The sequence below is a fragment of the Leopardus geoffroyi genome, chromosome B4 (genome assembly GCF_018350155.1).
Source record: "Leopardus geoffroyi isolate Oge1 chromosome B4, O.geoffroyi_Oge1_pat1.0, whole genome shotgun sequence".
NCBI classification, from domain to species: Eukaryota; Metazoa; Chordata; class Mammalia; order Carnivora; family Felidae; genus Leopardus; species Leopardus geoffroyi.
Genome location: NC_059341.1, coordinates 132,106,879 through 132,132,046, shown reverse-complemented (window position 1 = coordinate 132,132,046; position 25,168 = coordinate 132,106,879). Strand labels below are relative to the sequence as shown.

The following is a 25,168-nucleotide window of genomic DNA, read 5'->3' as shown; positions in this document are numbered from 1 at the left end:
GGTCAGTATCACTGCGGGGGCGGTTGGGAAAGTTTTGGTCGGGAGGAGGGATTAGGGCTGAGCCTTGGAAGGTGTGCACTTGTCCGGGTGAGGCTGACTTTCAGGCTGCCCCTTGGACGTGACACTGACTTACCTCCCACTCTGGCAAGCTGGGACCCTCTGCAGGGCTCCTGCTCCCCGGCTGGCCCATCTCCTCCAGACTAGCCATAGTCGAGGTCTCCGGTCCACGTGTCACTTTGGTCTTTGGCCACTGGGTGGAGACGTAGTCAGGGCTGGGTGGCTGGGCAGAGCTCTGGGGCCACGGCCCAGCTTTCTGTCCGTTGACTAGGGTGGCCTCCACCCAGCCGTCAGGCTGGCCCTGTCGCTCTCGCTCCAGGGTACCGTTTGTGGCTGGGGAACCCACCTCTGGCCCCGAAGCCGTGGCCAGGGTACCCCCGTGTCCAGCTGGGTCCTGGCGGGGCAGCCGGGCCTGCAGGAGCTCCAGGAGGCCTTCCCAGTCTAGCCTGGGAAGACGGGAGGCGAGCGTCGACGCCTCCATGCAGGCCCAGGCCCCCTCTCGGAGTGCCCCGAGGAGGCCCACGAGGTCCCTCCAGTCAAGCTCGGGTCGCCTCTCAGGGCTATGCCGGTGTGGGCATGTTCCCTCAGCACCCCGGCCCGTGGTGGTGGGGGTCTCGGGGCCTACCCTGGAGCTCTCCGGGGGGCTCGTAGGCTGGTGAGGACACAGCTCTGGCAGGCTGCCCCAGCCTCTCTCCAGGTATCTGTGAGGGCCCTGGGCACCTGGAGACTCCTCCTGACTCTGCCGGCCCCCCGGAGGCTGTCTTGGGCCTGCCCGGCCACCTTCCAGAGATCTTTCTGGCCGCCGCTCCCTCTCAGGGGTCCGGGCTGATGTCCTCGGGGGCAGCGAGGACCCCTGGAGCCTCCGGTCCCCTTCAGGCCGCCTCTCGGGGCTCCTGGGATGAGGGGGCTCCGCTTGGCTCCGCCGGGCCGGTTCTGCCTGCTTCGCAAGGGGCTTGGTTACCTGAGGATAAGTGAGGGGGTGCGTGACGCTCCAGAACCCTGACGGGGTGGTCTCTCTCCAGTACAGGAAACTGGGGAGAGGCAGGCTGTGTCCTCACAGCAGGCTGGATGAAAGCGGGCCGCAAAGCACCTAGGGTCTTTCCTCCCTGGGGGTGTGAGCTCTTCCCTTTCACCCAGTCTCCTCACTTTCAGAAAGAGATCTTCAAAATGCTGCTTACTTTCCGGGCTCCCCCGTGCCCCCCCCCCCGAGATATTGATTCCACCCTGGGCTAGCAGGTGCCGGAACTCCCACCACCAACACCCCACGCCACTGGGTCAGGCCCTGCTCTCTAAGAATTTCTTTAAAAATCCAAATCCCCAGCGAGGAAGAGATAGCCCTTAGAGCTGGACTGATGCGTCTGAGGCTTTCCCTGAAAACTTTTCGAGACAGCAGGTGTCTAATGAAGGAAGGGGCCAGCACGGAAGGGCCCTCTTTAAGACAATAATTTGGGGTCCTTCTCAATGTTGCTAAGAGCTGCTGGCTCTTTGGTCGGGGGAAGCTGGACACCCGCGATTGGGACTCTGATCGTTTCACAAAGGACCTCCCTTCTCGAACCGCCTGCCTGCCACCTGGGGGAGGGAAGAAGCGGTGGCCCACCTCTTGGGGGGGTGCAGGGGCCCGGGGCAGACTGGCAGTGCTCACCTCCCTGCTGAGGGCAGGGCTGGACTGTCTTCGGAGAAGCTGGCTCTGACCTTGGCTGGGCCGCTGCGACCGCCCCTCGTCCCGGGCCTGGAAGGCCCCCAGCGCCTCGGACTTCCTATGAGCAAATGCAGCCGCCCCTCTGAGGGCCCTTGGGACTGTCCCAGCATCCCGGCTCCTCTACTCCCGCCCCCAACGGCGGCAGGAGATGTGGGAGATCCAGGGACCCTCCACGAGCTGGTTGAAGGGCCTTAAGTAAGGGATGATCCTCTCGGGTTCTCAGTTTCCCCTTCTGAAAAATGAGGAGGGTCGACATCGCTCTAATCTACCCACCTCATGGAGTGAAGTGAGAAAAAGGGGGTAAACACAGGTAGGGGGGCTTCACCTCGGTCTTGACTGCCTCCCCCCTCACTCACGACCTCCTGTTTCTGACTCCCACCCCACCAGCAGTCCACCACTCATCCCTAGATAAAGGTTAGACGGGCCTTTGTGGGAATTAAGATTTATCGAGCACCTACTGTGTACCAGGCACTGTGCGCACATGATCGGAACAGCAAACATTTATTGAGCACTTTCTATGTTCCAGGTGCCAAGCACTTGACCACCCCACTTTGTCTCACACAACCCGTGAGGTGGGGGCGGGAGATGCAGAGTGTAGTGTGCCCCCACATCCCATCCTTTCTGCCCTTTTCCTGTCTACATGGTGAGTTTTGGATTTCCCAGACCCGTCTTTTTTTCCCCCCTCCATAACCAAGAGGGTTCCGGCACTTAGCCTTGAACACTCCAGGCCATCTGAGCTGTCGGTAAAGGAGCTCTTAGCAAGGTCGGAAGGAAGAAACATCCTCTACAATTCCAGAGAAGACCAACACAAACTGTCCACGCAAGTGGCACTTCTAAGGCGCCTGGACTTCAGGCACGGTTGCCCAGTCCAATGAAGATAACCTCTAAGCTGTAAAAAGTCCCTGGTTTCAGTCCACCGTCTTGCTTAATAATTGGTAGCCGTGGCTGTTAATATTTAACGTGACCTGAGAGGTAGGAACCAAACAGAATCCGGGCACACCTCTCCCCTCCCGTAGGTCAGGTCATCAAAACCAAAGACCCAACTACTCCGGTGGAACTTTATTTCAACAGGTCTGACTTCATCTAAATTGACCAAGGGAGCTGGGTCTCTAACGGCTGACGTGAGGGAAGCCTGAAAGAGACCACTCGGTGCCAGGCCTCCCCCGAGCCAGCCAAAAGGGAAGGAGGGGAGACCTCTGCGCAGCCAGGCCTGCCTTCGGCCTGCCTCTGGCTTGGGAACTGCGCGGAAACTCCACGGACACTTTGGAGAGTAGAAAAAAATACATATATATGAATTTGGCATTTTTGGGGTGGTCTTACAGCTTTTCCAATGTCATTAGAACCAGACCCATAAAGTCCGTTGAGATTTTAGCAGCTCTTAGAAGGAGACTGACTCGGGGCGCCTGGGTGGCTCAGTCGGTTAAGCGGCCGACTTCGGCTCGGGTCAGGATCTCGCGGTCTGTGAGTTCGAGCCCCGCGTTGGGCTCTGTGCTGACCGCTCAGAGCCTGGAGCCTGTTTCAGATTCTGTGTCTCCCTCTCTCTGACCCTCCCCTGTTCATGCCCTGTCTCTCCCTGTCTCAAAAATAAATAAAACGTTTAAAAAAATTAAAAAAAAAAAAGGAGACTGACTCACAGAAAACCAAAGTTCTCTTCCCTGGTGCAAGTGTTTCAGAGTTTGAGGGGTGCCTGGTCAGCTTCCATTTTTAATCTATTTGAGGCAACGGGAGTCCCTTGCTCTGTGAGATCTGAGGTCGCAGAGTGAGTGTTCCACAGAACCAGGTGCTGGAGGCTCCGTGAAGCGAAAGCCCCAAACGTGACTGGGTTGGGGGGCATAACGGTGAAAAAAAAAACTCAGGGCAGGGTGGACAGGTGGACCGGCCAATGTGCGCTTTCTCGAGTGGATGCGCTGAATAAACTCCAGCGTGCTCAACAATGAGCCCTTCTGAGAAGTTTCCCCCCATGTGGATTTGAGACATGGGAGGAAAGGACTCCAGAAGATTCCGAGAAGCCAACAGAGACCCAGCCTTTGCGATGCTGAAGCAACAGTGTCCCCTTGGGCCATCAGTGTTGACGTGGCTACCCCAAGGGAGAGGCAAAGGAAACACGTTTCCTTTGGAAGCTTGGATGGGCTCCACTCTATTTCCAGAGAGTAGTAAAGGACAAGAGCCATCAAGTCTAGCAAATTCCATGAAGACTCTTTTGAATTCAAGAGATTACAAAATGCTTACGTGATGCTAAGATAAGGGATTCCAAAGGCACCTGAGGAGGGGGGGTGTGTGTGAAGATATCAAGATATCAAGCCCAAACTCCTCATGTTTTAATGTGATAGCTTTTTTTTTTTAACCAGTGCCAGACGATGTGGAAGATGTATAATAGGCAGAATGTGATAGCCCTTTAAGAGAAATCGTCCGGGCTCAGGTAGACAATGCTTGGACAGAATAGATGCTCACTAAATACATGTCGAACACATGGGAGAAAATAAAAGTATGGCTCTATAGCTAGCCACTCATAAATTTTGGTCTGTCCCTTACAGATACTGAAATAGGTTTTAAAGGCTCGTCTTCAGGGGACAAATGTTTTCCTATTTGGAAAAAGCACCATACGAGAGGAAAAAATTACGCAGTAGAGTTATAAAACGTTGATTAAAAAGCAAACAGTCTACTTCCCCGAAAGGTATACAATAAACATATGCAATTTTTTATATACCAATGATACTGCAATAAAGCCTTAAAAAGGTAAACGACTTCAAAGAGAGCAAAATAAAATGAATAGAAGTATCCATGTAAACATAATCGAATGTCAACAAAAGTACAAACGCCTTCCAGACTCCTATTCTAAACACTTTGTCTGTCTCAAAGTTATCCCTGGAAGAAGAAGGAGGAGGAGGAAGAGGAGGAGGAGGAGGAGGAGGAGGAGAAGGAGGAGAAGGAGAAGAAGGAGAAAATTTAACTTTGGTTTAAAGACTTTAGTGTCCCTGCTGAGTTATCAGATAAAATCAAAGGTATGCAAAATGATATTGGACCAAAAACAGTCATCATAAGAAGACCAAAGACAAAGGGGGTTTTTAGGGCAGTTAAACTACTCTGTATATCACAATGGCGGATACACGCCGTTATGCATTTGTCCAAATCCATAGAATATACACCATCGAAAGTGAGCCCTAATATAAACTCTGGACTTTGGGTGATAATGATGTATCAATGTAGCTTCATGGTTTCTAACAAATATTTCATGCCGGTGGGGGATGTGGATAGTCCGGGAGGCTGTGTATGGGGGGGGCGGGGAGGGACAGGGGCTGAATGGGAGACCTCTGTACCTTCCACTCAATACCGTGAACTTAAAACCGCTCTAGGGGCGCCTGGGTGGCTCAGTCGGTGAAGTGTCCGACTCTTGGTTTCAGCTCAGGTCAGGATCTCAGGGTTTATGAGATCGAGCCCCACATCGGGCTCCATGCTGACAGTGCAGAGCCTGCTTGGGATTCTCTCTCTCCCTCAAAAATAAATAAACTTAAAAAAAAAAGTTTTTTTTAAACTGCTCTAAAACATTTCTTAATGTGTTTTTCAAAACGGCCAAAGGAAGAATTACGCTAATGCCGGGGACCACAAAGGTGGTCACCTGGGTACTAAATGGATAAAACTTACTGGAAAAGGAAATTTGAAGAGTAAGAGATAAGGTTTCTCAAGTAGAGTCAAACCTAAGAGACAATATTGCCTAAAGGAAAACACAGAGGAATTCTGGAATGCAAAATATTACCCGCTCCTAGGGTGATGGAAAGGTTCTAAAATTAGGTTGTGCGTGGCTGTGCAACTCAGGCTTAGTAAATACGCTGTAATTCATTGAATTATACGCTGTAAGTTTTGAGCCTTCCAGACCAACTTTTTGTTCTCTTGACCTTAACTAATGGCATTCCAGCTCCGATCCTTGAAAACTCGGAGGCTGGAACTGCTGGAGAAAGAAATCTCAGCCAGATCGGGAGGAAATGTTTCCTTTCCCCGCAGCTGTGGCAAAGCAGACGGTGTGGGCAATAAACCGCCCGCGCAGCACTCGGGAGGAGGAGACTCATAAAATACCTGGACTTGAGGCATTGTCGCCACGTCCCAGGAAAGCGACCTTTAACTTCTAAAAAATTTGTAATGGGGGCGCCTGGGTGGCGCAGTCGGTTAAGCGTCCGACTTCAGCCAGGTCACGATCTCGCGCTCCGTGAGTTCGAGCCCCGTGTCAGGCTCTGGGCTGATGGCTCAGAGCCTGGAGCCTGTTTCCGATTCTGTGTCTCCCTCTCTCTCTGCCCTTCCCCCGTTCATGCTCTGTCTCTCTCTGTCCCAAAAATAAAAATAAACGTTGAAAAAAAATTTTTTTTTTTTAATTTGTAATGCTGTGCGTTCTCTTATTTAAAATAGGTGGCTTTGGCCATTCGTTTTAAATTGACATCTCTCTGTTTTCTGAAACGCATGGGGACCCATGAGTTTCCTTTGTGAAAACAGAAAAGAACCATGGGTAGTTTCTTCTCCCTCATGTAAAAAGGAAAAAATAAAATAAACCTATGATTCTGGATCAAGCAAAGGGTTTGAGAGCTAAAACTTATTTAAACTAAGGGTGCCCGGGTGGCTCAGTCAGTTAAGCGTCCAACTTTGGCAGGTCACGGGTTCGAGCCCCTCGTCAGGCTCTGTGCTGACAGCTCAGAGCCTGGAGCCTGCTTCTGATCCTGTGTCTCCCTCTCTCTCGGCCCCTCCCCTGCTCACACTCTGTCTCTCTCTCTCTCTCTCTCTCTCTCTCTCTCAACAATAAAGACAAACATTAAAAAAAAAAAAACCTTATTTAAATTAACATACTAACGTTCTCCCCATTTTACAGATGAGGAAACTGAGGCTCAGGTAGGTTAAATCACTTTACCAGATCCCATAGGTTGGAGAGTTAGATTTGACCCAGGATTTGACCCCCAGCCCGCCTGACCCTGGTCTATTGCTCTTAACCACTAGGCTACACATAGCATCACTTGGTTGTCAAAACACACACACACACACACACACACACACACATGCCTCTGAAAATGTGGAAACAGAGATGAAGTGACTTGCCCAAGGTCACACAGCCAGTAAGTGGCAGGGTGGGGGGTCTGAACCCTTTCCACCTGCCAACCTAAGCCTGTGAACCTTCCACCTGTCCTGCTGCCGAGCCTCCTCCCCACCCCGCCTGGCTGACCCCGCCCTGAGCTCACCTGCGCTCTTGCCCGAAGAGGCGCTCCACCTCTGCACGGCCAGGGCTGCGGGTACGGCCCCCGTTGCCGCACTGGGGGCCTGGCTCCCTCTGCGCCAGCCTCCTGGGCGGGGGCAGGTCGGCCAGCATGCTGTACTCCTCCCTCTCCAAGTTGTGCCTGGTCTCCCCAGGGGGCGCCGAGCCCCGGGAGCCCCCGGAGCTGCCCGGCGGAGGTGAGGATGCCAGGAGCGCTAGGTCACTGGGGGGGTGGCGGGGCGGGGAGGAGGCTCGAGGTGCATCCCGGTGTCCGATGCACACTTGGGGGGACAGCACTGGGGAGCCATGCAGAGAGTCGGTGGAGGGGGCCAGGCTCTCCATACTAGTCCCTGGGGGATCCTGGAAGAAAAGGGAGGGCTCAGGGGCCTGGCGTGGTGGGGATGAGAAGGAGGGGGCATCCCGGTGCCCAATGCACACAGGGGTGGGGATGTGGGGGGGCTCGTGCAAAGAGTCTGTGGAGGGGACAAGGCTCTCGGTGCTGGCCCTGGGGAGATCCTGGAACAGGAGGGAGGGCTCTGGGGCCTGGCGCGGCGGGGAGGAGGCCCGGGGTGCATCACGGTACCCGATACATACAGGTGGGGGGAACTGAGGAGGATCATGCTGGGGGGACTGAGTCTCGGCATCTGATGTGTCTGGGAGGAAGGGAAAGGGATCAAACTGGGCGTGGCGGGGGGGTGAGGAGGCCCGGGGGGCATCCCGGTGTCCGATGCACACAGCTGGAGGTATATAGGGGGGGTTGTGGTGGGGTGATTCACTCTCAGATGCATGGGGGTCTGGGAAGAAAGGGAAGGGGTCATGTTGCAAATAGCGAGGAGGGGAAGAAGCTCGAGGAGCATCCCGATGCCCAATACACACAGAACATGGAGGCTGGGAGGGCTCAGAAGAGGTCTGGGGTGCCCCGCGGGTAGCAGGGTACAGAGGTGAAGAAGTCCGGGAGGCACTGTGGTGGCCCAGGTTATGGGAAGAGGAAGTGGCCCGGGGTGGTGGGCTATACTGAGTAGATCCAGAGGAGGACAAGGGTGGGTCACGCTGAGCTGGCCTACTGGGAGATGAGGTCTGAGGCCTGTCACCTTGGGTTGGCCGAAGGGCAATGGATGCCCAGGGGACCTCACTTTGCTTGGAGCGAGATGGGGAGGAGGTTCGGGGGCCTTCACTCTGGGTTGGGCGAAGGGGAAAGGAGGCCCAGGGGATATCTTTGTTAGTACGATGGGGAGAAGCATTCCGGGGATTGTTCCGTTGAGTGGAGCATCGAGGGGAGGAAGTTCCAGGGTTGTCCCGCCGAGAGGAAGATTGCGGGTAGTCTCGTTGAGTAGAAGAGGTTCTGAGGTTGTTCCATTGGGTACAAGAGGTTTTAAGGTTGTCCTTTTGGGTAGAAGAGGTCCTGGGATTGTCCCGTTGGGCACAGGATGCCCTGGGGTTGTCCCGTGGAGTGGTTCTGTTGGGAGAGGAGGCTCTGGGGTTGTCCCGTTGGGTGGTTCTGTCGGGAGAGGAGGCTCTGGCGTTGTCCCGTTGGGCACAGGATGTTCTGGGGTTGTCCCGTGGAGTGGTTCTGCTGAGAGAGGAGGCTCTGGGATTGTCCCGTTGGGCACAGGATGTCCTGGGGTTGTCCCGTGGAGTGGTTCTGTTGGGAGAGGAGGCTCTAGGGTTGTCCCGTTGGGTGGTTCTGTTGGGAGAGGAGGCTCTGGGATTGTCCCGTTGGGCACACGATGTCCTGGGGTTGTCCCGTTGAGTGGTTCTGTTGGGAGAGGAGGCTCTGGGATTGTCCCGTTGGGCACACGATGTCCTGGGGTTGTCCCGTGGAGTGGTTCTGTTGGGAGAGGAGGCTCTGGGATTGTCCCGTTGGGCACAGGATGTCCTGGGGTTGTCCCGTTGGGTGGTTCTGTTGGGAGAAGAGGCTCTGGGATTGTCCCGTTGGGCACAGGATGTCCTGGGGTTGTCCCGTTGGGTGGTTCTGTTGGGAGAGGAGGCTCTGGGATTGTCCCGTTGGGCACAGGATGTCTTGGGGTTGTCCCTTGGAGTGGTTCTGTTGGGAGAGGACGCTCTGGCGTTGTCCCGTTGGGCACAGGATGTCCTGGGGTTGTCCCGTGGAGTGGTTCTGTTGGGAGAGGAGGCTCTGGGGTTATCCCGTTGGGCAAGTCTTGAAGGAGAGGATGCACTGGGGGTGTTTTGCTGTGTGAAAGAGGTCCTGGGGTTGTCCCGTTGGGTGATTTGTGGGGAGAGGAGGCTCGGGGGTTAGTGAGCTGCGTGGAAGCAGTCTGGATAACGTCCCTTTGGGTAGAACGATGGAGAGAGGAAGCCTGGGGGGTGGCACTTCGAGGTCCGCTCTGTGGCGTTGCACAGGAAGCCTGGGTCAGCGCTGAGCGGTGCTGCTCCAAGAAGTATCCACTTTCTCCCCGGAGCTTGGCCCAGTGCTGACCAGCACTTCGGCTCCCGCTGCAGGTGTCTGGAGAGAGGAGATGATTTTTTTGTTTTTAACATTGATTTATTTATTTTTTTTTTTAATTTTTTTTTTCAACGTTTATTTATTTTTGGGACAGAGAGAGACAGAGCATGAACGGGGGAGGGGCAGAGAGAGAGGGAGACACAGAATCGGAAACAGGCTCCAGGCTCTGAGCCATCAGCCCAGAGCCTGACGCGGGGCTCGAACTCACGGACCGCGAGATCGTGACCTGGCTGAAGTCGGACACTTAACCGACTGCGCCACCCAGGCGCCCCAACATTGATTTATTTTTGAGAGAGAGAGACAGAGCGTGAGCAGGGGAGGAGCAGGGAGAGAGGGAGACCCAGAATCAGAAGCGGGCTCCAGGCTCCAAGCAGTCTGCGCAGAGCCCGACGCGGGGCTGGAACTCACGAACCGCGAGATCACCACCCAAGCGGAAGTCGGATGCTTAACAGACTGAGCCACCCAGGCGCCCCGAAGAGGAGATGATAAAGGCAGAGCCCACAGCCCCTTCTTAGAGGCTCCACTGTCCATACGAGGTGACTCCACCCCTGTAAATAAGGCAGATTGGAGGGGGCTTAGTGGCCTCTCTCAAGCTGAGGCTGGGATTTGAAATTGAAAACCCAGCCTGACTCAGTCCATGGGAGGTAGGCTCCAGGGCTGGAAAGGCACATGGCCTGCGAGTCCCGGAACAAATTCATAGAGAGCAGTTTTGGCAACAGCCCATGTAACCCCCGAAAGGGAGGTGGGGGGGGGCGTCCAGCAGCAGCCACCTAGCAACTTCCCTTTCCCTGTTCTACTCCTGCGGTTGGGTTCTGAGAAATTCCCCCATCTCTTCTAATGAGCCTCTTTCACTGTGATCGTTCTAGAAAGCTCCCGTTCCTTACACCCAGCGAGGCCCTTGCCCTAGAAGCTCCTGTCAGAGCTGCCATGAGGATGGGCTGGCCTTTTGTGAACCTGCAGCATTAGCCTCACCAGGGAGTTTGCTAGAAACGCAGAATCTCAGCCCCCTCACCCCCCGCCCCGCCCTGGGCACCCTGCCCCCGAATCTACTTTTAATAAGATTCCCAGGTGATTTGCATGCACATTACTGCATAAGCAGCCCTGGTCTCAGAGATTATTGTAACTGCCCTAAGCAGGCACCTCTTCACAACTCCCGTCCTCATGAAGGGGCCGCCATGACCTTGGGGTCACCCACCAGCCCCCTTATCCTTTGGTCATCCGGCATGGGGTGGCTGCCGGCTCTGTGTGTGTCCCCGGGCCGCTGCTTCATCAGGAGAGAAGCAAAGGGTACTGTGGCCTCATCTCGAAGGAACCACAACTGCTTTCGTTAAAGGCCGTGCTTAAGATTCCCTCTCCTCCTGCTTGGGAAAGCTCTCTTTCCACACTTTCTGAGCTGCTGTCACTGAAGTCTGAATTTCCGGCGCCTAGCCGGGAGCCAGAACCACACACAGAGCAGCGCTTAAATTTTTCGTTGTTGCCTGACGAACTGATGCCCCGACGTGTGTGCTGTGGGCCCCCAAGGTTCATCGTCCCATTCAGGGAGATCCTTTCCAAAAGGAAACCTGGCTAGATCACTCACCCCTGCGTCCAAGGAGGGACCGAAAAGCCATCAGACTGGAGGAGACTGGGGAGACATGGAGACTAAATGCACTGTGGGTCCTGGATGGGACGGTAGGACCACAGAGGGACGGGAGTCGAAAAACAGGTGAATACAAATAAAGTCTATAGTTTTGATACTATAACGTCCCAATGTTGATTTCTTAATTTTGGTAACTATACCATGGCTCTGGAAGAATGTCCACATCAGGGGAACCAGGCAAGGGGTAGAACAGAAACTCTGTACGCTTTGCAACTCTTCTATAAATTTAAAATGATCTCAGGGGCGCCTGGGTGGCTCGGTGGGTTAAGCGTCCAACTTCGGCTCAGGTCATGATCTCGCGGTCTGTGAGTTCGAGCCCCACGTCGGGCTCTGTGCTGATGGCTCAGAGCCTGGAGCCTGCTTCCGATTCTGTGTCTCCCTCTCTCTCTGTCCCTCCCTGCTTGTGCGAACTTTCTCTCAAAAATAAATAAATAAACATTCAAAAAAAAATTATCTGAGAATAAAAGACTGGAAAAACATCAGGGGCTCCCAACTGCATTTGAATTAAATTCCAGAGACTTCCCCTGGCTGGGCAAAGGCTCTGGCCGCCCCCACTGGCCTCCCAGTTCCATCTGGGGAGGGGCCTCGCCTTCTAGTTTTCCATTGTGTCTCCCGGGCTTCGGAAAAGTGCTAAGCACAGCAGAGGAGCTCAACGATACTGTGCTGCCACCCTCCAGCTCTGAGCGCCGCCTCCCACGCCGTGCCTGGGTGCTGGCTGAGATGGCGATTGTCACTCCTCTCAGTGCCTCCCAGCTGGGTCATCGCCCCCAACCTTGGCTTCTTCCCCTGCCCGCCCATCTGAGGAATCCCTTTCAGCCTGGCCCACCCGGGATCTGACTTCACTCCTGCAGCCCCACTCGTGCACACACAAGCCAAGCTCTACAGATGTCCTAGGGCACAGTGTCCTGTCTCTCAGCCAGCTGGGCGTTGGCTAATTCCTCCTGGGCCTCGGGGGGGGGGGGGGGGCCCTGCCTGCAGTTTGGGAGCCTGCCACGGGGAGGACAGTGGTGACTGACTTCGACCGAGCAGGTCACACAGTGAGTTTCGCCCACTCCACTGCCTCCGTGTTAGAAGCAAGAGAACAGGTATTTCGTACAAAATCCCACTTGCCTATCAGGCCACTCACATTCCAGGGAGGCAGTTGGCTCCCTGTGTTGCCTGTGAGATTACTTCTTCCCATGCACCCTCTCCCCAGTGCTGATAGGGCCAGGCAGTGGGGGTGGGGTGATGACAAGACCTGATTCGTGTTTTTAAAAGATGGCTCCAGCTGCTGTGGGGAATGGGCGGAAGAGCGCTGGGCAGCAAAGCGGGGACTCTGAGGGGGCTCTGGCCACAATCCCAGCGAGGGGCAGCGGTGGCTGGGCCAGCGAGTATTGCGCAGAAGACAAGAAGGGGACAGATTTGAGAGGTGTGTTTTCTAGGTGGCGCTAACCAGAGCTGCTGAGGACTGAATATAAAGGGTAAAGAAAAGAGAGAAATCGGGAAAACACACGATTCGGGGCCTGAGCTGCCAGCATGCTGGGGACATGGAACAGACTGGAGGAAAACCAGGTTTGGAGGGAGGTGCAAGTTGTGGGTGGCCCCCCGCCCCCACGGGCTTCCTCTCCCCCCATCTCCCATACTCCACATGCTCCCATCACCCACACTGGGTTCACAGTCAGCGAGATGCTAACCAGTGCCATGGGCATCTGCGGGCTTGGCCTGCCCGGTAGCCTTTTCCCTTTCTCTGCACACAAGGTCGCCCTGATTTCCTTTGGGCAATCTCTTCCCCCGCTCTTAGGCCATGAGGTGTGCACAGGGGTCTGACCCCATCCCTGATCACCAGGGCACGGGCACATGACCCATGCTGGGTCCCAGGGAGAACCCTTCCTGGGACTTGAGCAACATCTATGGGAAGACTGCACCCTCTGTCTTGGGAGCTGATATGCAGGTAGGATACAGCCTGGTACTGACATTGCTCATCGTGCCCTGACTGGGGGAAGGTCTGGGGGAGAATGAAGGCAACACGGAAGGAAACATAGCAGAGACCAGATTTCTGATAGTATTTGAACATCTGGATCCAGCCATGCCTGAAGTCACAAACCCCTAAAACTTTTTACTTATGGGAGTCATTCCGTGTACGTGCAGCCAGTTTCTGTCAATTGCAACCTGATCCTAACCGAGTCGTGAGATGATGTATTTAAAGCAGGTAGCATGGGGGCGCTTGGGTGGCTCAGTCACTTAAGCGTCCGACTTCGGCTCAGGTCATGATCTCGCGGTCTGTGAGTTCGAACCCCGCGTCAGGCTCTGTGCTGACAGCTGGGAGCCTGGAGCCTGCTTCGGATTCTGTGTCGCCCTCTCTCTCTACCCCTCCCCTGCTCGCACTCTGTCTCTGTCTCTCTCTCTCTCTCTCTCAAAAATAAACGTTTAAAAATAATAATAAAAATAAATACAGCAGATGTATGGCACACCATGGCCGCTCCTCAATTATATGGGAACTGTTACGATTACTCGGGTCACCAAAGTAAGCTGTGCCAGGGGACCCAGATGGCCAGGGAGATCTGGCCAGGCCTCAGGCCATCACCACACCTGTGGTCACGGGGACCAACCTGGCCTGGAAGGACTCACCTTCCTTTCTCTGGCCTGCGGTATCTCCTCCCGCAGGGGCCCGGGTGACGGGACATGAAACCCTTCGGGCACTGTCAGCTCTGGGCCCCTCCTGGGGCTTCCTTGGGAACATCACGGTGAGCTCGTCCCAGCTGGGAGCCTCTTCCTGCCTGTCAACAGTGTCCCAGTCCTGCCGGGGAAGGGAGGAAAAGCATATTTGGAGCCTTTCGGCCTGTGCCCCCAGCACGAGACGGGTAGAAGGAAGGGAAAGGCACCGACATTGAAAGAGCACCTGCCGAATGCCCAGCACTGTGCTGGGCTCCTTAAGGCACGAACTTAGCTAACCTTCAATCAACCCACGAGGTAGGCATGTATGTTGGTGCTCAGAACTCCGCCCAAAGTCACACAGCTGGGAAACAGTTGAGGTGAGAGAAGGACTTGAACCCAGGGCAGTTGGACTCCCTGCAGTGGCACAGCAGCCCCCAGTCCCCAGAGGCACTCCCAGGGTCCAGAGAGAAGTGAGTTCAAAGCCTCGCCCCTCCACTTCCCAGATAGGTAGCCTTAGGTAAGTTGCTTCCCTTCTCCAAGCCTCAGTTTTCTTGCCCCAAAATGGGGCCATAAAAGTCTCTACCTCTGAGTGGGTGGTGAGTCTTCTTGAACCCATACCTGCCATCCCATCACTTCCCCTTGGAGGTCTCACAGAGAGCCTGCCTTTTCTGCCCTGTGACAGCCCTTTGAGGGGTGAGTACCCCCAGAAGCTCCCAGGCAGATGGCCCCCAGCCCTTCCCTGGGCCCCCCAGCCTGCTCCCTCTCCTCTGTCCCTCGGAGATCTATCCCAGGGCTGGTCATGGAGTTCAGTGGTGTGTGACCAGGACAGGGCTCAGGACCAGTTCTGTCCAAGGTCTAGGCAGCACGCCTGACATCCCGGCCCTCTGTGACCCTGAGAGTTTTTGGAAGGCTGACCCGTTTGGTGATTCACCTGAAACTCCTTCCGTCTTTTCGCAACCAAGCCCCAGCCCCCTGGGCCCGCCCTGCAAAGACCCCGCACCCCTCCCAGGCGGGTGGTCCAGCTGGCTAAATCTCCAGAGGACCTTGGCCCGGCTCCCTGGTGTGAGAGGCTCAGCCCTTGCCTGGAGTTGTGGGCGGGACCCCAGGGCTGGCACAGAGGGGCGATCGTGTCCCCCCAGCTTTTCATCCCCAGCTCACCACGGAGGACGAGTCGCTGGGATCATCAGGGGTGTTACACTCAGGGCTGGAGCTGGTGCCGGAGTCGGGGCCTTCGTCGAAGTTGCCGCTCAGGGAGGAGGCCAGACCCTCCAGGTAGGGCACTGCCTCTTGTCCCTGGCTCCTGGGGGCGGCTGTGGGGCCCTCTGCAGAGGACCCTGCTGACGGGCCCCTGGGAGAAGAGACAGACCTATGACTTCTTCCCCCAAAAGTCATGGGAATTAGGGAGTGATACCCCCACCCAGGGACACACACACCTCGCACTAGAGCAAAGGAGGGAGCTAACAGCAAGGGCTCTCTGTGCTGGGCTCTTCACATGGACCGTCTCTTTCAGCTACCACAGTCTCCCTTTGAAACGTGTGTAATGATATCCCTTTTACAGATGAAGACACTGAGGCTCAGAGAGGTCAAGGGACTGGCCAAGGTCACAGAGCTAGGAAGGGCTACAGCTGCATTGTGAAGTAAAGCCCTGGTTTAGGAAGCCAGTCAGGACAGCCACAGGCCCGGGTAGGCTTACAGATGGCAGTCTCCCCAAAGAGTGACCCACAGACTGACCTATAAGATGGAAAGGGATAATGGCCGTGAAAAAGAGGTCTGTGGTCAAATGAGTCTGGGCCATACCACACACTTCTCCTACCTCCCCTACCCCAAAGCCCAAGGCCCGCTAGCAAACTAAAGGTGCTGACAAGTCTTGCACGAGAGATATTCAAATCTGTTTATCCCAGCCTTTCTGAAACATATTTGATGGCAGAGCTGGTTTTTGTTTTGTTTTTAAAATAATACCTCCGTGTGAGGAATGCATGTTCCCCAAGCAAAGCCAATCTGATTCAATTCCTCTTATTTCCTAAACAGGGAAACTGAGGCATGGAGGAGGGGAAACATTTGCCCATGCTCCCTTTTGCCCATCAGGGATGGAACTGAAGCTGGAACCCAGGTTTCCGGACCCTCAACCATGACCTCCCAAGGCACCTTGGCCTAAAGAGGGACTTCAGCTCAGGCCTGGGCGTGGAGGGAATCCCAGAGCCTGGAGCAGGTAGGTGAGTGGTAACAGGTGCCGCGCCCGGCCCCCGCCCCCCTCCAGTGCTGACACTGTTTAATCTTTTAAAGCTGTGCAAAGGGAACCAGGAAATGTGAGCGGTGGGGGGCCATGCCCCCTGCGGGGTGGGTGCCTGGCAGCTCCATTCCCCGGAGCAAACTGAGCTAGGGCCCCAGGAACATGCCCACTGCCTGCCTATGCCCAGGCCGTGTGACCTGACCATATGACCCACACTGGCAGCCAGCAGACAGATCCTGCCATCGTGAAGGGGTGCAGGGTGGGGGCGGGTGAGGGCATCCTCCCCTCGGGAGCCCCTCCCCAAGCCTGGGGCTCTACCCACCTCTCTGGCCCTGGCCCGAGGCCCAGGCCCACCACGGACTGGCAGCCGGAGGTCGAGGAACCGAGAGGACCCTCAGAGACAGGCAGGCGGCGAGGCAGGTCGCAGTAAGGCACCTCAGCACCTGGAGGGCTCCCCGGCTCCTGGGGCAGGGTTGGAGAGAGGAGGCAGCTCCTGGCCCACGTGGGGGTTCCCCTCCCCCCCACGCAGCCCCTCCCCCCACCAGGCCGGATGGAAGTGTCCAGGCATCTCCTCCTGGGATCTCAGGCTTCTCAAGGAGAGCTGTCCGTCAGGCTGGAAGCGCCTCTTGGGACCCAAGCCGGGGGCTGGCGGAGATAGAGGGTGTGTGCACGCACATGTGTGTGGACAGGTATGTGTTTGCACAAAAGCCCGTGCGGGTGCAAGCGGGCCCACGTGCGTGCGTATGCAAGTCCGGGGAGTGGGTACGCTAACACACGCGTTTGCGTTGAGTTCATTACTACATGCGTGTTGCTGCACGCGGACGTGTGTGTGTGTGTGTGTGTGTGTGTGTGTGTGTGTGTGTGCTGGAGGGTGGGAGGTAAACAAAGGGACACAAAAGCAGGGTGGGGTCTTCCGTAGCTGGAAAACAAGGGTGAGGAGGGGAGGGTGAGGACAAGGACCAGCCCGGCCTGGGGACTGAAGGCAATGGGAGAAAAAGGAAGTCTGAGGTCTGAGGAAGACCTTGGAGGAAGGAGAGACTTTCGGGGGCTAAAGGAGGGGCAGGGGGCTCCGGGGGGGTGGGGCGGGCGGAAGGGTCCAGGCCCCAGGGGGGCGGGTGGGGCCCTGAGCCCAAGGCCCTTCTGTCCCTCCCTCGCCCTCAGCAGGGCCACACCTGCGAAGGCTGGTGCCGGGCTCACCCGGGGGGAACGGCCGCTCACCTCCGGGAAGGCCCCCCCATTCCTCCCCACCTCCCCGGGGTGGCGGGCCCTCCCTGGAGGTGGGAGACAGCGGCCACAGCACCCTGCACCCCGCCTCCTCTCAGGTTACCTGGGCGGCGGGCTCCGCGGTGGCGGCTGGCGGCTGTCAGCACCCTCGTCCCCGGGGGGCTCCAGCTCAGGCCCCCACGCTGCCGCCCTCCCAGGCCTTGACTCTGGGCCGTGGTGGTGGCGGCGGCCGAGGCAGCGAAACCTTAGAGGGGCCGGCTGCGAGCAGGGGCCCCTCATTACTCTTTCATAAGCCGGGGCCCAGCCAAGAACAATGCGGGACATGAAACCGCAGGAACCTGATCCCCGCCCGCTCACCTGAGAGCCGGGCGGGGCGGGGGCCTGGGCACGGGCTCCCCGGGGACCCCGGAGCTCAGCGCCCGGGGCCGAGGCCACAGCCTGGCCACAGTTCAGGGTGGGCAGAGACTGCCCCGGATTGCAAGAAAGCCACCCGCGGGCCCTGGGCAGCGCCCGGGAGTGGGGCCGGCGTATCTGTCGTGCCGTCCAAGCCAGAGGAGGCCCGTCTGGGTTCAGTTTCGCCCCCTGCCCCGGAGCCAGATTCTGATCAGAACTCAACAGCGGGAGGTGTCAGATCCACAGCCCAGCCTGGCGCCTTGGCCGCCCTGGGGACCTTGCCACATGAATGAGGAGGGAGCAGAAGCGCGGGGTGCCAAAAAGGGGTCCAGCCCAGCTGGGCCCAAGCAGGACCCCCCCCCCCCGCCTGTCATGGCACCTCCTCCTGCTTTCACCCCCAGCCCCCGACACTACCCACTGTCCCCATGAGCAGTCCCAGTCCCTGGCTCTGATTTCCTGTCTGGCGGGTCAGCACGGGCTCTGGCCTCAGACAGACATCAGGCCCAATCCTGGCACCTCCATTTCCCAGCTGGGTGACCTCAGCTTGGTGGCTTCCCTCTCTGAGCCTGGGTTTCTCATCTCCAAAACCGGGGTGATAAAAGCACCCACCTCCTAGGGGTGTCACGAGAATTAAACGGGTTAATACTTGTAAAGGGCTTAGAACAGGACCTGGTCTGTACATCTTATGTATAATAAAAAATGTAAAACCATTAAAGAGAATTTCATTAGTGTTAAATCAATAGGATGTTAAACACATTTAAGAATAAATATGCTGAGAAGCGCCTGGCTGGCTCAGTCAGAGAAGCATGTGACTCTTGTTCTCGGGGTTGTGAGTTCGAGCCCCACATGGGGTGTAGAGGTTATTTAAGTAAGTAAAACTTAAAAAAAAAAAAAAAAGAATAGGGGCGCCTGGGTGGCTCAATCGGTTAAGCGTCCGACTTCAGCTCAGGTCATGATCTCGCGTTCATGAGTTTGAGCCCCGCATCAGGGTCTCTGCTGACAGCTCAGGAGCCTGGGATCTGCTCTGGATTCTGTGTCTCCCTCTCTCTCTGCCCCTCCCTTGCTCACACTCTGTCCCTCTCTTGCGCTCTCAAAAAGAAACAAACATAAAAAAAAAAAAAGAATAAATACATTGAAAGAGATGTGTGTGCCTGGCAGACAGCAGGACCCTCCCACCTCCCTCCGTGCAGACCCTGGCCTTGACCTGGTGGCCCATGTGATTTCCAGGGATAATCCCTCCCCCATCTCTCAGCCTATAGAAAGCTCAGCTGAGAGCAGAGCACAGAGGCATCCAGGACCCAGGTTCCTAGGGGAGCTACAGTAAGCTTCAGGGAGAGGGTTGCCCTGGGACCTGGGGCCACTTCTGCATACTCTCGAGTAGCATAACGCCTGGCACCTTTTAAGCACCCGTTCAGTATGAACAGTGTGAACACGTGAGCTGGCCCCAGGTCTCAGCCCAGAAGTGGCTGGATTGACTCTAGAATGCGGACCTGTCTGTATCCAAGCTTCTCCTCCTGTTCCCACACGTGCCATCTCCCCAGCCGCTGGGGAAGGGCATGTGCCTCAGAGACAGACCCACGGGGCTTTCAGGCATGTTCCCTGAACTTGGGGCTGAGGGTAGAGAGCTGTTATTGGTGGTGTCAAGACAGGTAGAAAAGAATCCTCCAGATTGACTTCTCGGGTCGGGAAGGCGGGAGAGAGGAAACTGATGTGTATTGAATTAACCACATGTGACTTGGGTCAGATGCCCTGAGTGAGAACGCCCTGTTGTCCCGCTTTACCCGTTAGGAGAGTGGAGCCAGAGAGGGTAAGTGGCCCCAGGCCACACAGCAGGTAAAGGGCAAACCCAGGTTTGGAACTCTGGCTTGCCGGCTTTCAAAGCTGAACGGCAACTCCCTTATAATGGCCACCTCGTGGAGCCTGACGCCCTGCATAAACCGGCTGCCAGGCTTAAGAGGAGCCTCAGGATCCTCTGGGAATGATGGAGCCATGGGGGCGAGGGGAAGGGGGCGGAGGCAGGCGGGGTCAAGGCTCAAGGGGGTCCGTGGAGATTCACAGGTCCCCTGCTTCTCCTAGGGCTCTGGGTTTACGTGTAGCGGGGCTTGGCCTAAGAGCAAATGGATTGCCAAGTGAGAAAACACAGTCCCTTTCGCTCCTTCAATACGTTCAAGGAGAAAGTCTCCTGTGGGTGCTGGGGTGCCTTTAATGTCTCCCTAACACCCGCCAATCTCCCTTTGTAACAGAGAGACAGCAAGCTTCAGGCTCAGAACCGGCCTTCAGCCGACAAGACTCTCTAGTTAGAATTTAAAGACGTTTCAGATTTTTTTTTTCGTTCTTCCTTTTTAACCTTCTATGTAAAGGATATGATCCTGGTTTTCTATTTATAGGGATGATATAAAGTTGTGTTTCAATATAAAGTTTAAAAGGGTGTTTATTTAAAGAACAATAAAGTAAGTACTAGATTGCATGAGGCTATGGCAAAAAAAAAAAAAAATCATAAAAGCAGGAGGAGAGTGACTCACATTTGGGAAACGTACTGTGGTCCCAGCACCTCGTGGAACAGACGGCAGAACCGGGGTTCTGCCCAGGAGGAAGGCCAGTGTCTGGGTTCGGCCGCAAGTGAGTGGCCCAGCCAGGGGCAATCCGTCATGAACATCCCCATCCCAGAACACCACACCCGCTCAGGAAAGCTGGCCTACCTGGCTCCTCGCTCTGTGGGCCTCCTCGGGGTGAAAGCAGTTTTGACAGCAACCCTGGGCAAGCACGTTGGCCTCAAAGTGTTCACAGGGGACAGTCCCAGCACCCCCCTCCATATTGGCTGAGTCAGGCCACGGCAGCTCCTGCGATCCGATGGTGGCCACCGGGAAGAAAGGGGGGCAGGCAAGGGCCAGGTAATTGGCTGGTGGACCACCCGGAACCCGGCCTCAGCTGCCCCTAGACAGACAAGGACCGAGGAAATAAGGTCATCCATCCATTCATTTATTCACTCAATAAACACTCCCAGGGCGCTACGTGGCTCAGTCGGTTAAGCGTCAGACTTCAGCTCAGGTCATGATCTCACCGTTCGTGGGTTGGAGCCCCGCGTCGGGCTCTGTGCTGAAAGCTCAGAGCCTGGAGCCTGCCTCGGATTCTGTGTCTCCCTCTCTCTGCTCCTCCCCCACCCACGCTCTGTCTCCCCCTCTCAAAAATAAATAAACATTAAGAAAAAATTTTTTTAAACACTCCTGAAGCACCCACTAAGCACCAGGCACTCTGCCAAGCATTTAGACATGTGATTTCTAGTCATTACCGCAGTATTGCTCAAAGTCTGTTCTAAGGACCCTGCATGAGACTCAGCCGAGCTGCTCATAAAATGCATATTCCCGGGGCACCTGGCTGGCTCAATCAGTGGAGCATGTGACTCCTGATCTCCGGATTGTGAGTTCGAGCCCCATGTTGGGCACAGAGCTTACTTAAAAAAAAAAAAAAAAAAATATATATATATATATATATATATATATATATATATATATATGAATTCCCAGTGCCTCCCCAGATCCACCCAGTCAGAATCTCTTGGAGGTGTGAGGCCTGGTGTTGTGCATTGTTCAAAAGTCTCTTAGGTGATTCAGTGCACCCTAAAGTTCGAGTGCTTTTTCTCACGGTCATCTTACATTGTAGATAAAGCCAACGCCAATTTAAGATGAGGCATCGAAGACTCACCAAGGGTCCATACCTTGTTCTAGGTCCCAGGAGCTGAACTGGTGCTCTGACTTGAGCACAGAGCTCTCCCATCTGGGGGAGGCCACTGAGAGCTCCAATGCCACGCCCTGGGAGGGGGGAAGGGGGGATGCCCCGACGAGAGTGACTTGAAGATCCCTTCCTCACATACACAGAGCCCCAGGAGGAGGGTGGGACAGAAGAGGAACCCATCTCCCCAAATCCCATGCACCTTGAGGTGCCCCCAGGTCACCAGCCCACACACCTGTCCTCACCTGGCAAGTTTCCTGCAAAGCCTACCAGGGGATAAAGCCTTGGTTGCCAATCTCAGCTGAGGGCTGCGGAATTTCTCATCCTCCCCTGGGGCAGCCAGGGCGAAGGTTCCTGGCTTCTCCACCATCAGACCTGGGGAGGTGGCAGGGCCCGTTGTGTATGTGTGTTTTGGAGGGGGGTACCCACTTGCCCCTCGATCCTTCTTGGGCCATCATCTCCCGGAGACGTCCCTTGCCCCAGTGGTGGAGGGGGCGCGAACCGGTTCCGCCCAGCTTGGGCGGTTCTTTCCTGGTCTGGCCATATAAAGGAGCATCGCCTGAGAAGGAATACGCCGCTCATCTTCCTGGGGGCGGATGGGGGCTCTGTTCCGTGTGCCCCTCACTGCTCCCGCTTCCTCCTCCTCCTTATTCCCAACCAACTGGCCGAATGCTCAAAAATGCACATTAGGTGTGGCTGTAACAATGGGAAACCTTCAGCGGACACTCATGCCCCACCCGGAGAATGGACTCCTGGACCTCTCCAGCGGGTCAGCCAGTCCCTCTCCGTATGCCTCGCCCCTCTCCTTACCCCACCGGCCTCCTCTCCCCGCTCCCCTCCCCCGCTTCCGCAGCGCAGTACTACTGACCTCGGCTCGGGTTTCCACGCACAGGAGGTGCCCGGGTGGGATGCCGGGGTCACAGCTCCTATTTTAACAATGAATCAGAACGTTGCCCGGGAGGTGGACGAAGACCACTCCCCTGCCGCTCGCGCATAGGCTCTCTCTAGGCGCCTCATTTACATAAGGGCTGTGAGATTGGACCACCCGAGGGCAAGGGGCGGGGCGGAGGCGGGCGGCGCCCAGAAGCCTCCGAGCGCGGGACCGGCCGCACGTTTAGCCCGAGCTGCTGGGTCTGGGTTCCCAGGGGGCCCATCAGAGGGCTGGCACTTGGCGGGGCTGTCTCCCTCTGATCTCCTTCCCGTCGATGCATCCCCTCTACAGTTCCCTAGGCTGGTCTTGACCCAGATGTCGGGCTAGAAGACTTAAATTCTCTGTGCCTCACTTTTCTTATCTGTAAAATGGGAAGGGTAGTAGTACCTGTGGGGATGAAATGAAATGCCCGGGCGTTTTCAGCCTCCATCTGCTCGCTTCCACTGATGTAGAACTCACTCACAAAATGCACAACTCTCTCTTTTTTTTAGTCTTCCCCCCCTTTTAAGCTAATATTTATTTTGCACTATGTGCCAGCTCCTGTTCCAGAATCTTTACATTCATCAGGACACAGTAACCCAAAGGGCTAAGTACCAAGATCCTCATTTCACAGCAACTAAGGACAATTAACTTACCAGTGTCACACAGCTAGTCAGAGGCAGAGCCAAGACTAAAACCCTGGTGTGCCTGACGTCCTCTGACACCACACAACATCCTCATTCACTAATTCACTCGGACATTCACATGTATTTGTGCTGGGCTCTGGGGAGAGGGTAACATGAATAAAACGTGCCTCCTTCTGAGATGAGAAGCCCATTGACCCGTGGAAGAGATAGCCCCTGAACTAGGGCATCCTGACCCAGGATGGAATGGGTGAAAACATAGTTTAGTAACAAGGATCACGAGTTTTCAGCTTGATCCCCATTACTGTGAGCAACACAGAGAGCAGGGAGACCGATGGTCAATATCCGACTCTAGCGACTCTTGGCTGTGTGCTCTCGAGAAAGTTACTTGACCACTCTGAGCCTGGGGTGGGTTAGACATCTGGTGTGAGTTTGAAGCTCAGGACAGGGCCCCGGGGTCTTTAGCCCCCCTCCACCACCAAACAGTAAAACCTGGAGCTAACTCACGGTCGCACTCCTGACAATTCAATTCACGAAATACTCAACGGAGCCCCTACCTTGTAGGTAGGCGGTGCTGAGGATACTTAGCAAAGAAAAGATTGAATCTTCTGCTTTCTTGGTCCTTTACACTGCAGTGGAAAGCAACAGACCCCAAACAAGATAGATAAACAATATATGGAGTATGTAGGCTGGTGAGAGGTGCTAAGGAGAAAAATGAAGCTGGGAAGGGGCTGGTGTGGGAAGGCATTACATTTGAAATAAGGTGGTCAGGAAAGCCTCGCTGACCTGTGACATCTGAGCAAAGGCCTGGAAAAGAGTGAGCCTGCAGGCCCTGGGGAAGAACAGACTGGCTGAGGGGACAGAGTGTGGAGGCTGGAGTAGAGAGTAGAGGGAGGGAGGGAGGAGGGGAAAAGTCCTGGGGCAGGACGGGTTTGTCCTGAGCACCCTCCCTAGCTCTGGAGCTGCCTGGCTGGGCCCCTGGAGGGCAGGAGAAGATGGCAGGAGGGTGGGCAGAAGCCAAGGTCCTGAAGGAGAGATAACTGGACAGGAGGCAGGAGGAGGAGGCCAGGGAACCCCGGGGACTCTTGAAAGAAGCCCCACTCTTGGAGAGGACCGTGGCTCTGAGAGTGATTGAGGCCCAAAGCGGGGCTTTTAATCATCTAAGTAGTAACAGCCCCTCCTTTTCCCAAGGGGGCAAAGCTGACCTGTCTGCATACATGATGGGGTTTCTCCCAGCACCTCCCTGTGATGAGAAGGGCAGCTGTCACCATCCCCATCTCATAGGAGTCAAACTCAAGGCTAAAGCGGCTTAAGCAAGTTGCCCAAACCCACTCAGTTACTTGATGACAGAGCCTGGTCTAAAAAACACAGTCCCAGAGTCCTGTGGGATGGCTCAGATGGCTCAGGGTTAAGGGCGCAATGGCAGCCAGGGCAGCGCTCGTCCCCACTGTCACCATTATATCTCAGCCTCACACCCCCCTTTCTGCTCCCTGAAGAGTCTGTGCCTGCTCGTCTCTGTCTTTGCTCATGCTGTTCCCTGTGGCTGGGATCCGCTCTCCCAGGGGTCTGGGGTAGCTGAACCACCGCTGACATTACTAGACCCACTCCACCCCTCTGACCTTGACCTTGGCTTCCTCCCACTCCTGTGGGAATGGTCATCCCAACCTCGGAGGATCATGTGCTCCGGGCAGGCGCGGTAGTGATGCAGGGGGCGTGGCCCGGTAGAGCAGAAGCAGGAAGGCTGCAGTCTCTAATGGGGTCATCAGGGCTGGCTCCAGCCCATGGCCACCTGGGAAGTGGTGATCAGGGCAGCCGGGCTTACTTTTCTCTTTTCTTTTTTTTAATTAAAATTTTTAAACTTTTTTTTTTTAATGTTTATTTTTGAGAGAGAGAGAGAGAGAGAGAAAGTGAGTGGGGAAGGGGCAGAGAGAGAGGGAGACACAATCCGAGCAGGCTCTGAGCTGTCAGCCCGGAGCCTGATGTGGGGTTTGAACTCATGGACCGCGAGATCATGACCTGAGCCAAAATCAGATGCTTAACCGACTGAGCCACCCAGGCTCCTGCCCACCCCCCCCCTTTTTTTTTAAATTGCAGCCAGGCTTACTTTTACTGAAGAAGCCAGAAACCTGAACTTCTGCATGAAATCTCAACATCTTAAAATATGGCTAAGTCAAATTGTTTTGGTTTTGGTTTGGTTTTTGCCTCAAAAAATTGGGTAAACACTCAGACTTGTTCCTATTCACAGAGATCTTTAGTCAAGGGCAAAAGACTTCTAGGATCTGAAGAGAAACCAGAGTATAAGTCAAATTGTTTGT

At 55.5% G+C, this 25,168-nt stretch overlaps 1 protein-coding gene and 1 pseudogene across 2 annotated transcripts in view; both read right to left on the bottom strand.

Moving 5' to 3' along the window:
* LOC123591593 (TRIO and F-actin binding protein) overlaps positions 1-22,277 on the bottom strand; it is a 53,069-nt gene extending 30,792 nt beyond the window's left edge. The window contains exons 1-11 of one of the 2 annotated variants that reach the window (XM_045466082.1): positions 22,168-22,277; positions 21,545-21,674; positions 20,270-20,504; positions 16,276-16,415; positions 14,882-15,071; positions 13,697-13,865; positions 9,249-9,450; positions 8,434-9,204; positions 6,973-8,403; positions 1,700-1,814; positions 134-1,018 (exon numbers count right to left, since the gene is read on the bottom strand). In XM_045466082.1, coding sequence (XP_045322038.1) covers positions 134-1,018; positions 1,700-1,814; positions 6,973-8,403; positions 8,434-9,204; positions 9,249-9,450; positions 13,697-13,865; positions 14,882-15,071; positions 16,276-16,415; positions 20,270-20,383 — 4,017 coding nt within the window. In that variant the 5' untranslated portion in view covers positions 20,384-20,504; positions 21,545-21,674; positions 22,168-22,277. Of the gene's footprint in view, positions 1-133; positions 1,019-1,699; positions 1,875-6,972; positions 8,404-8,433; positions 9,205-9,248; positions 9,451-13,696; positions 13,866-14,881; positions 15,072-16,275; positions 16,416-20,269; positions 20,505-21,544; positions 21,675-22,167 lie in introns of those variants that run through there. The other variant, XM_045466080.1, reaches the window with a different exon arrangement.
* Positions 22,278-25,046: 2,769 nt separating this feature from the next.
* LOC123592248 lies at positions 25,047-25,152 on the bottom strand (annotated as a pseudogene).
* Between the last annotated feature and the right edge of the window lie 16 nt (positions 25,153-25,168).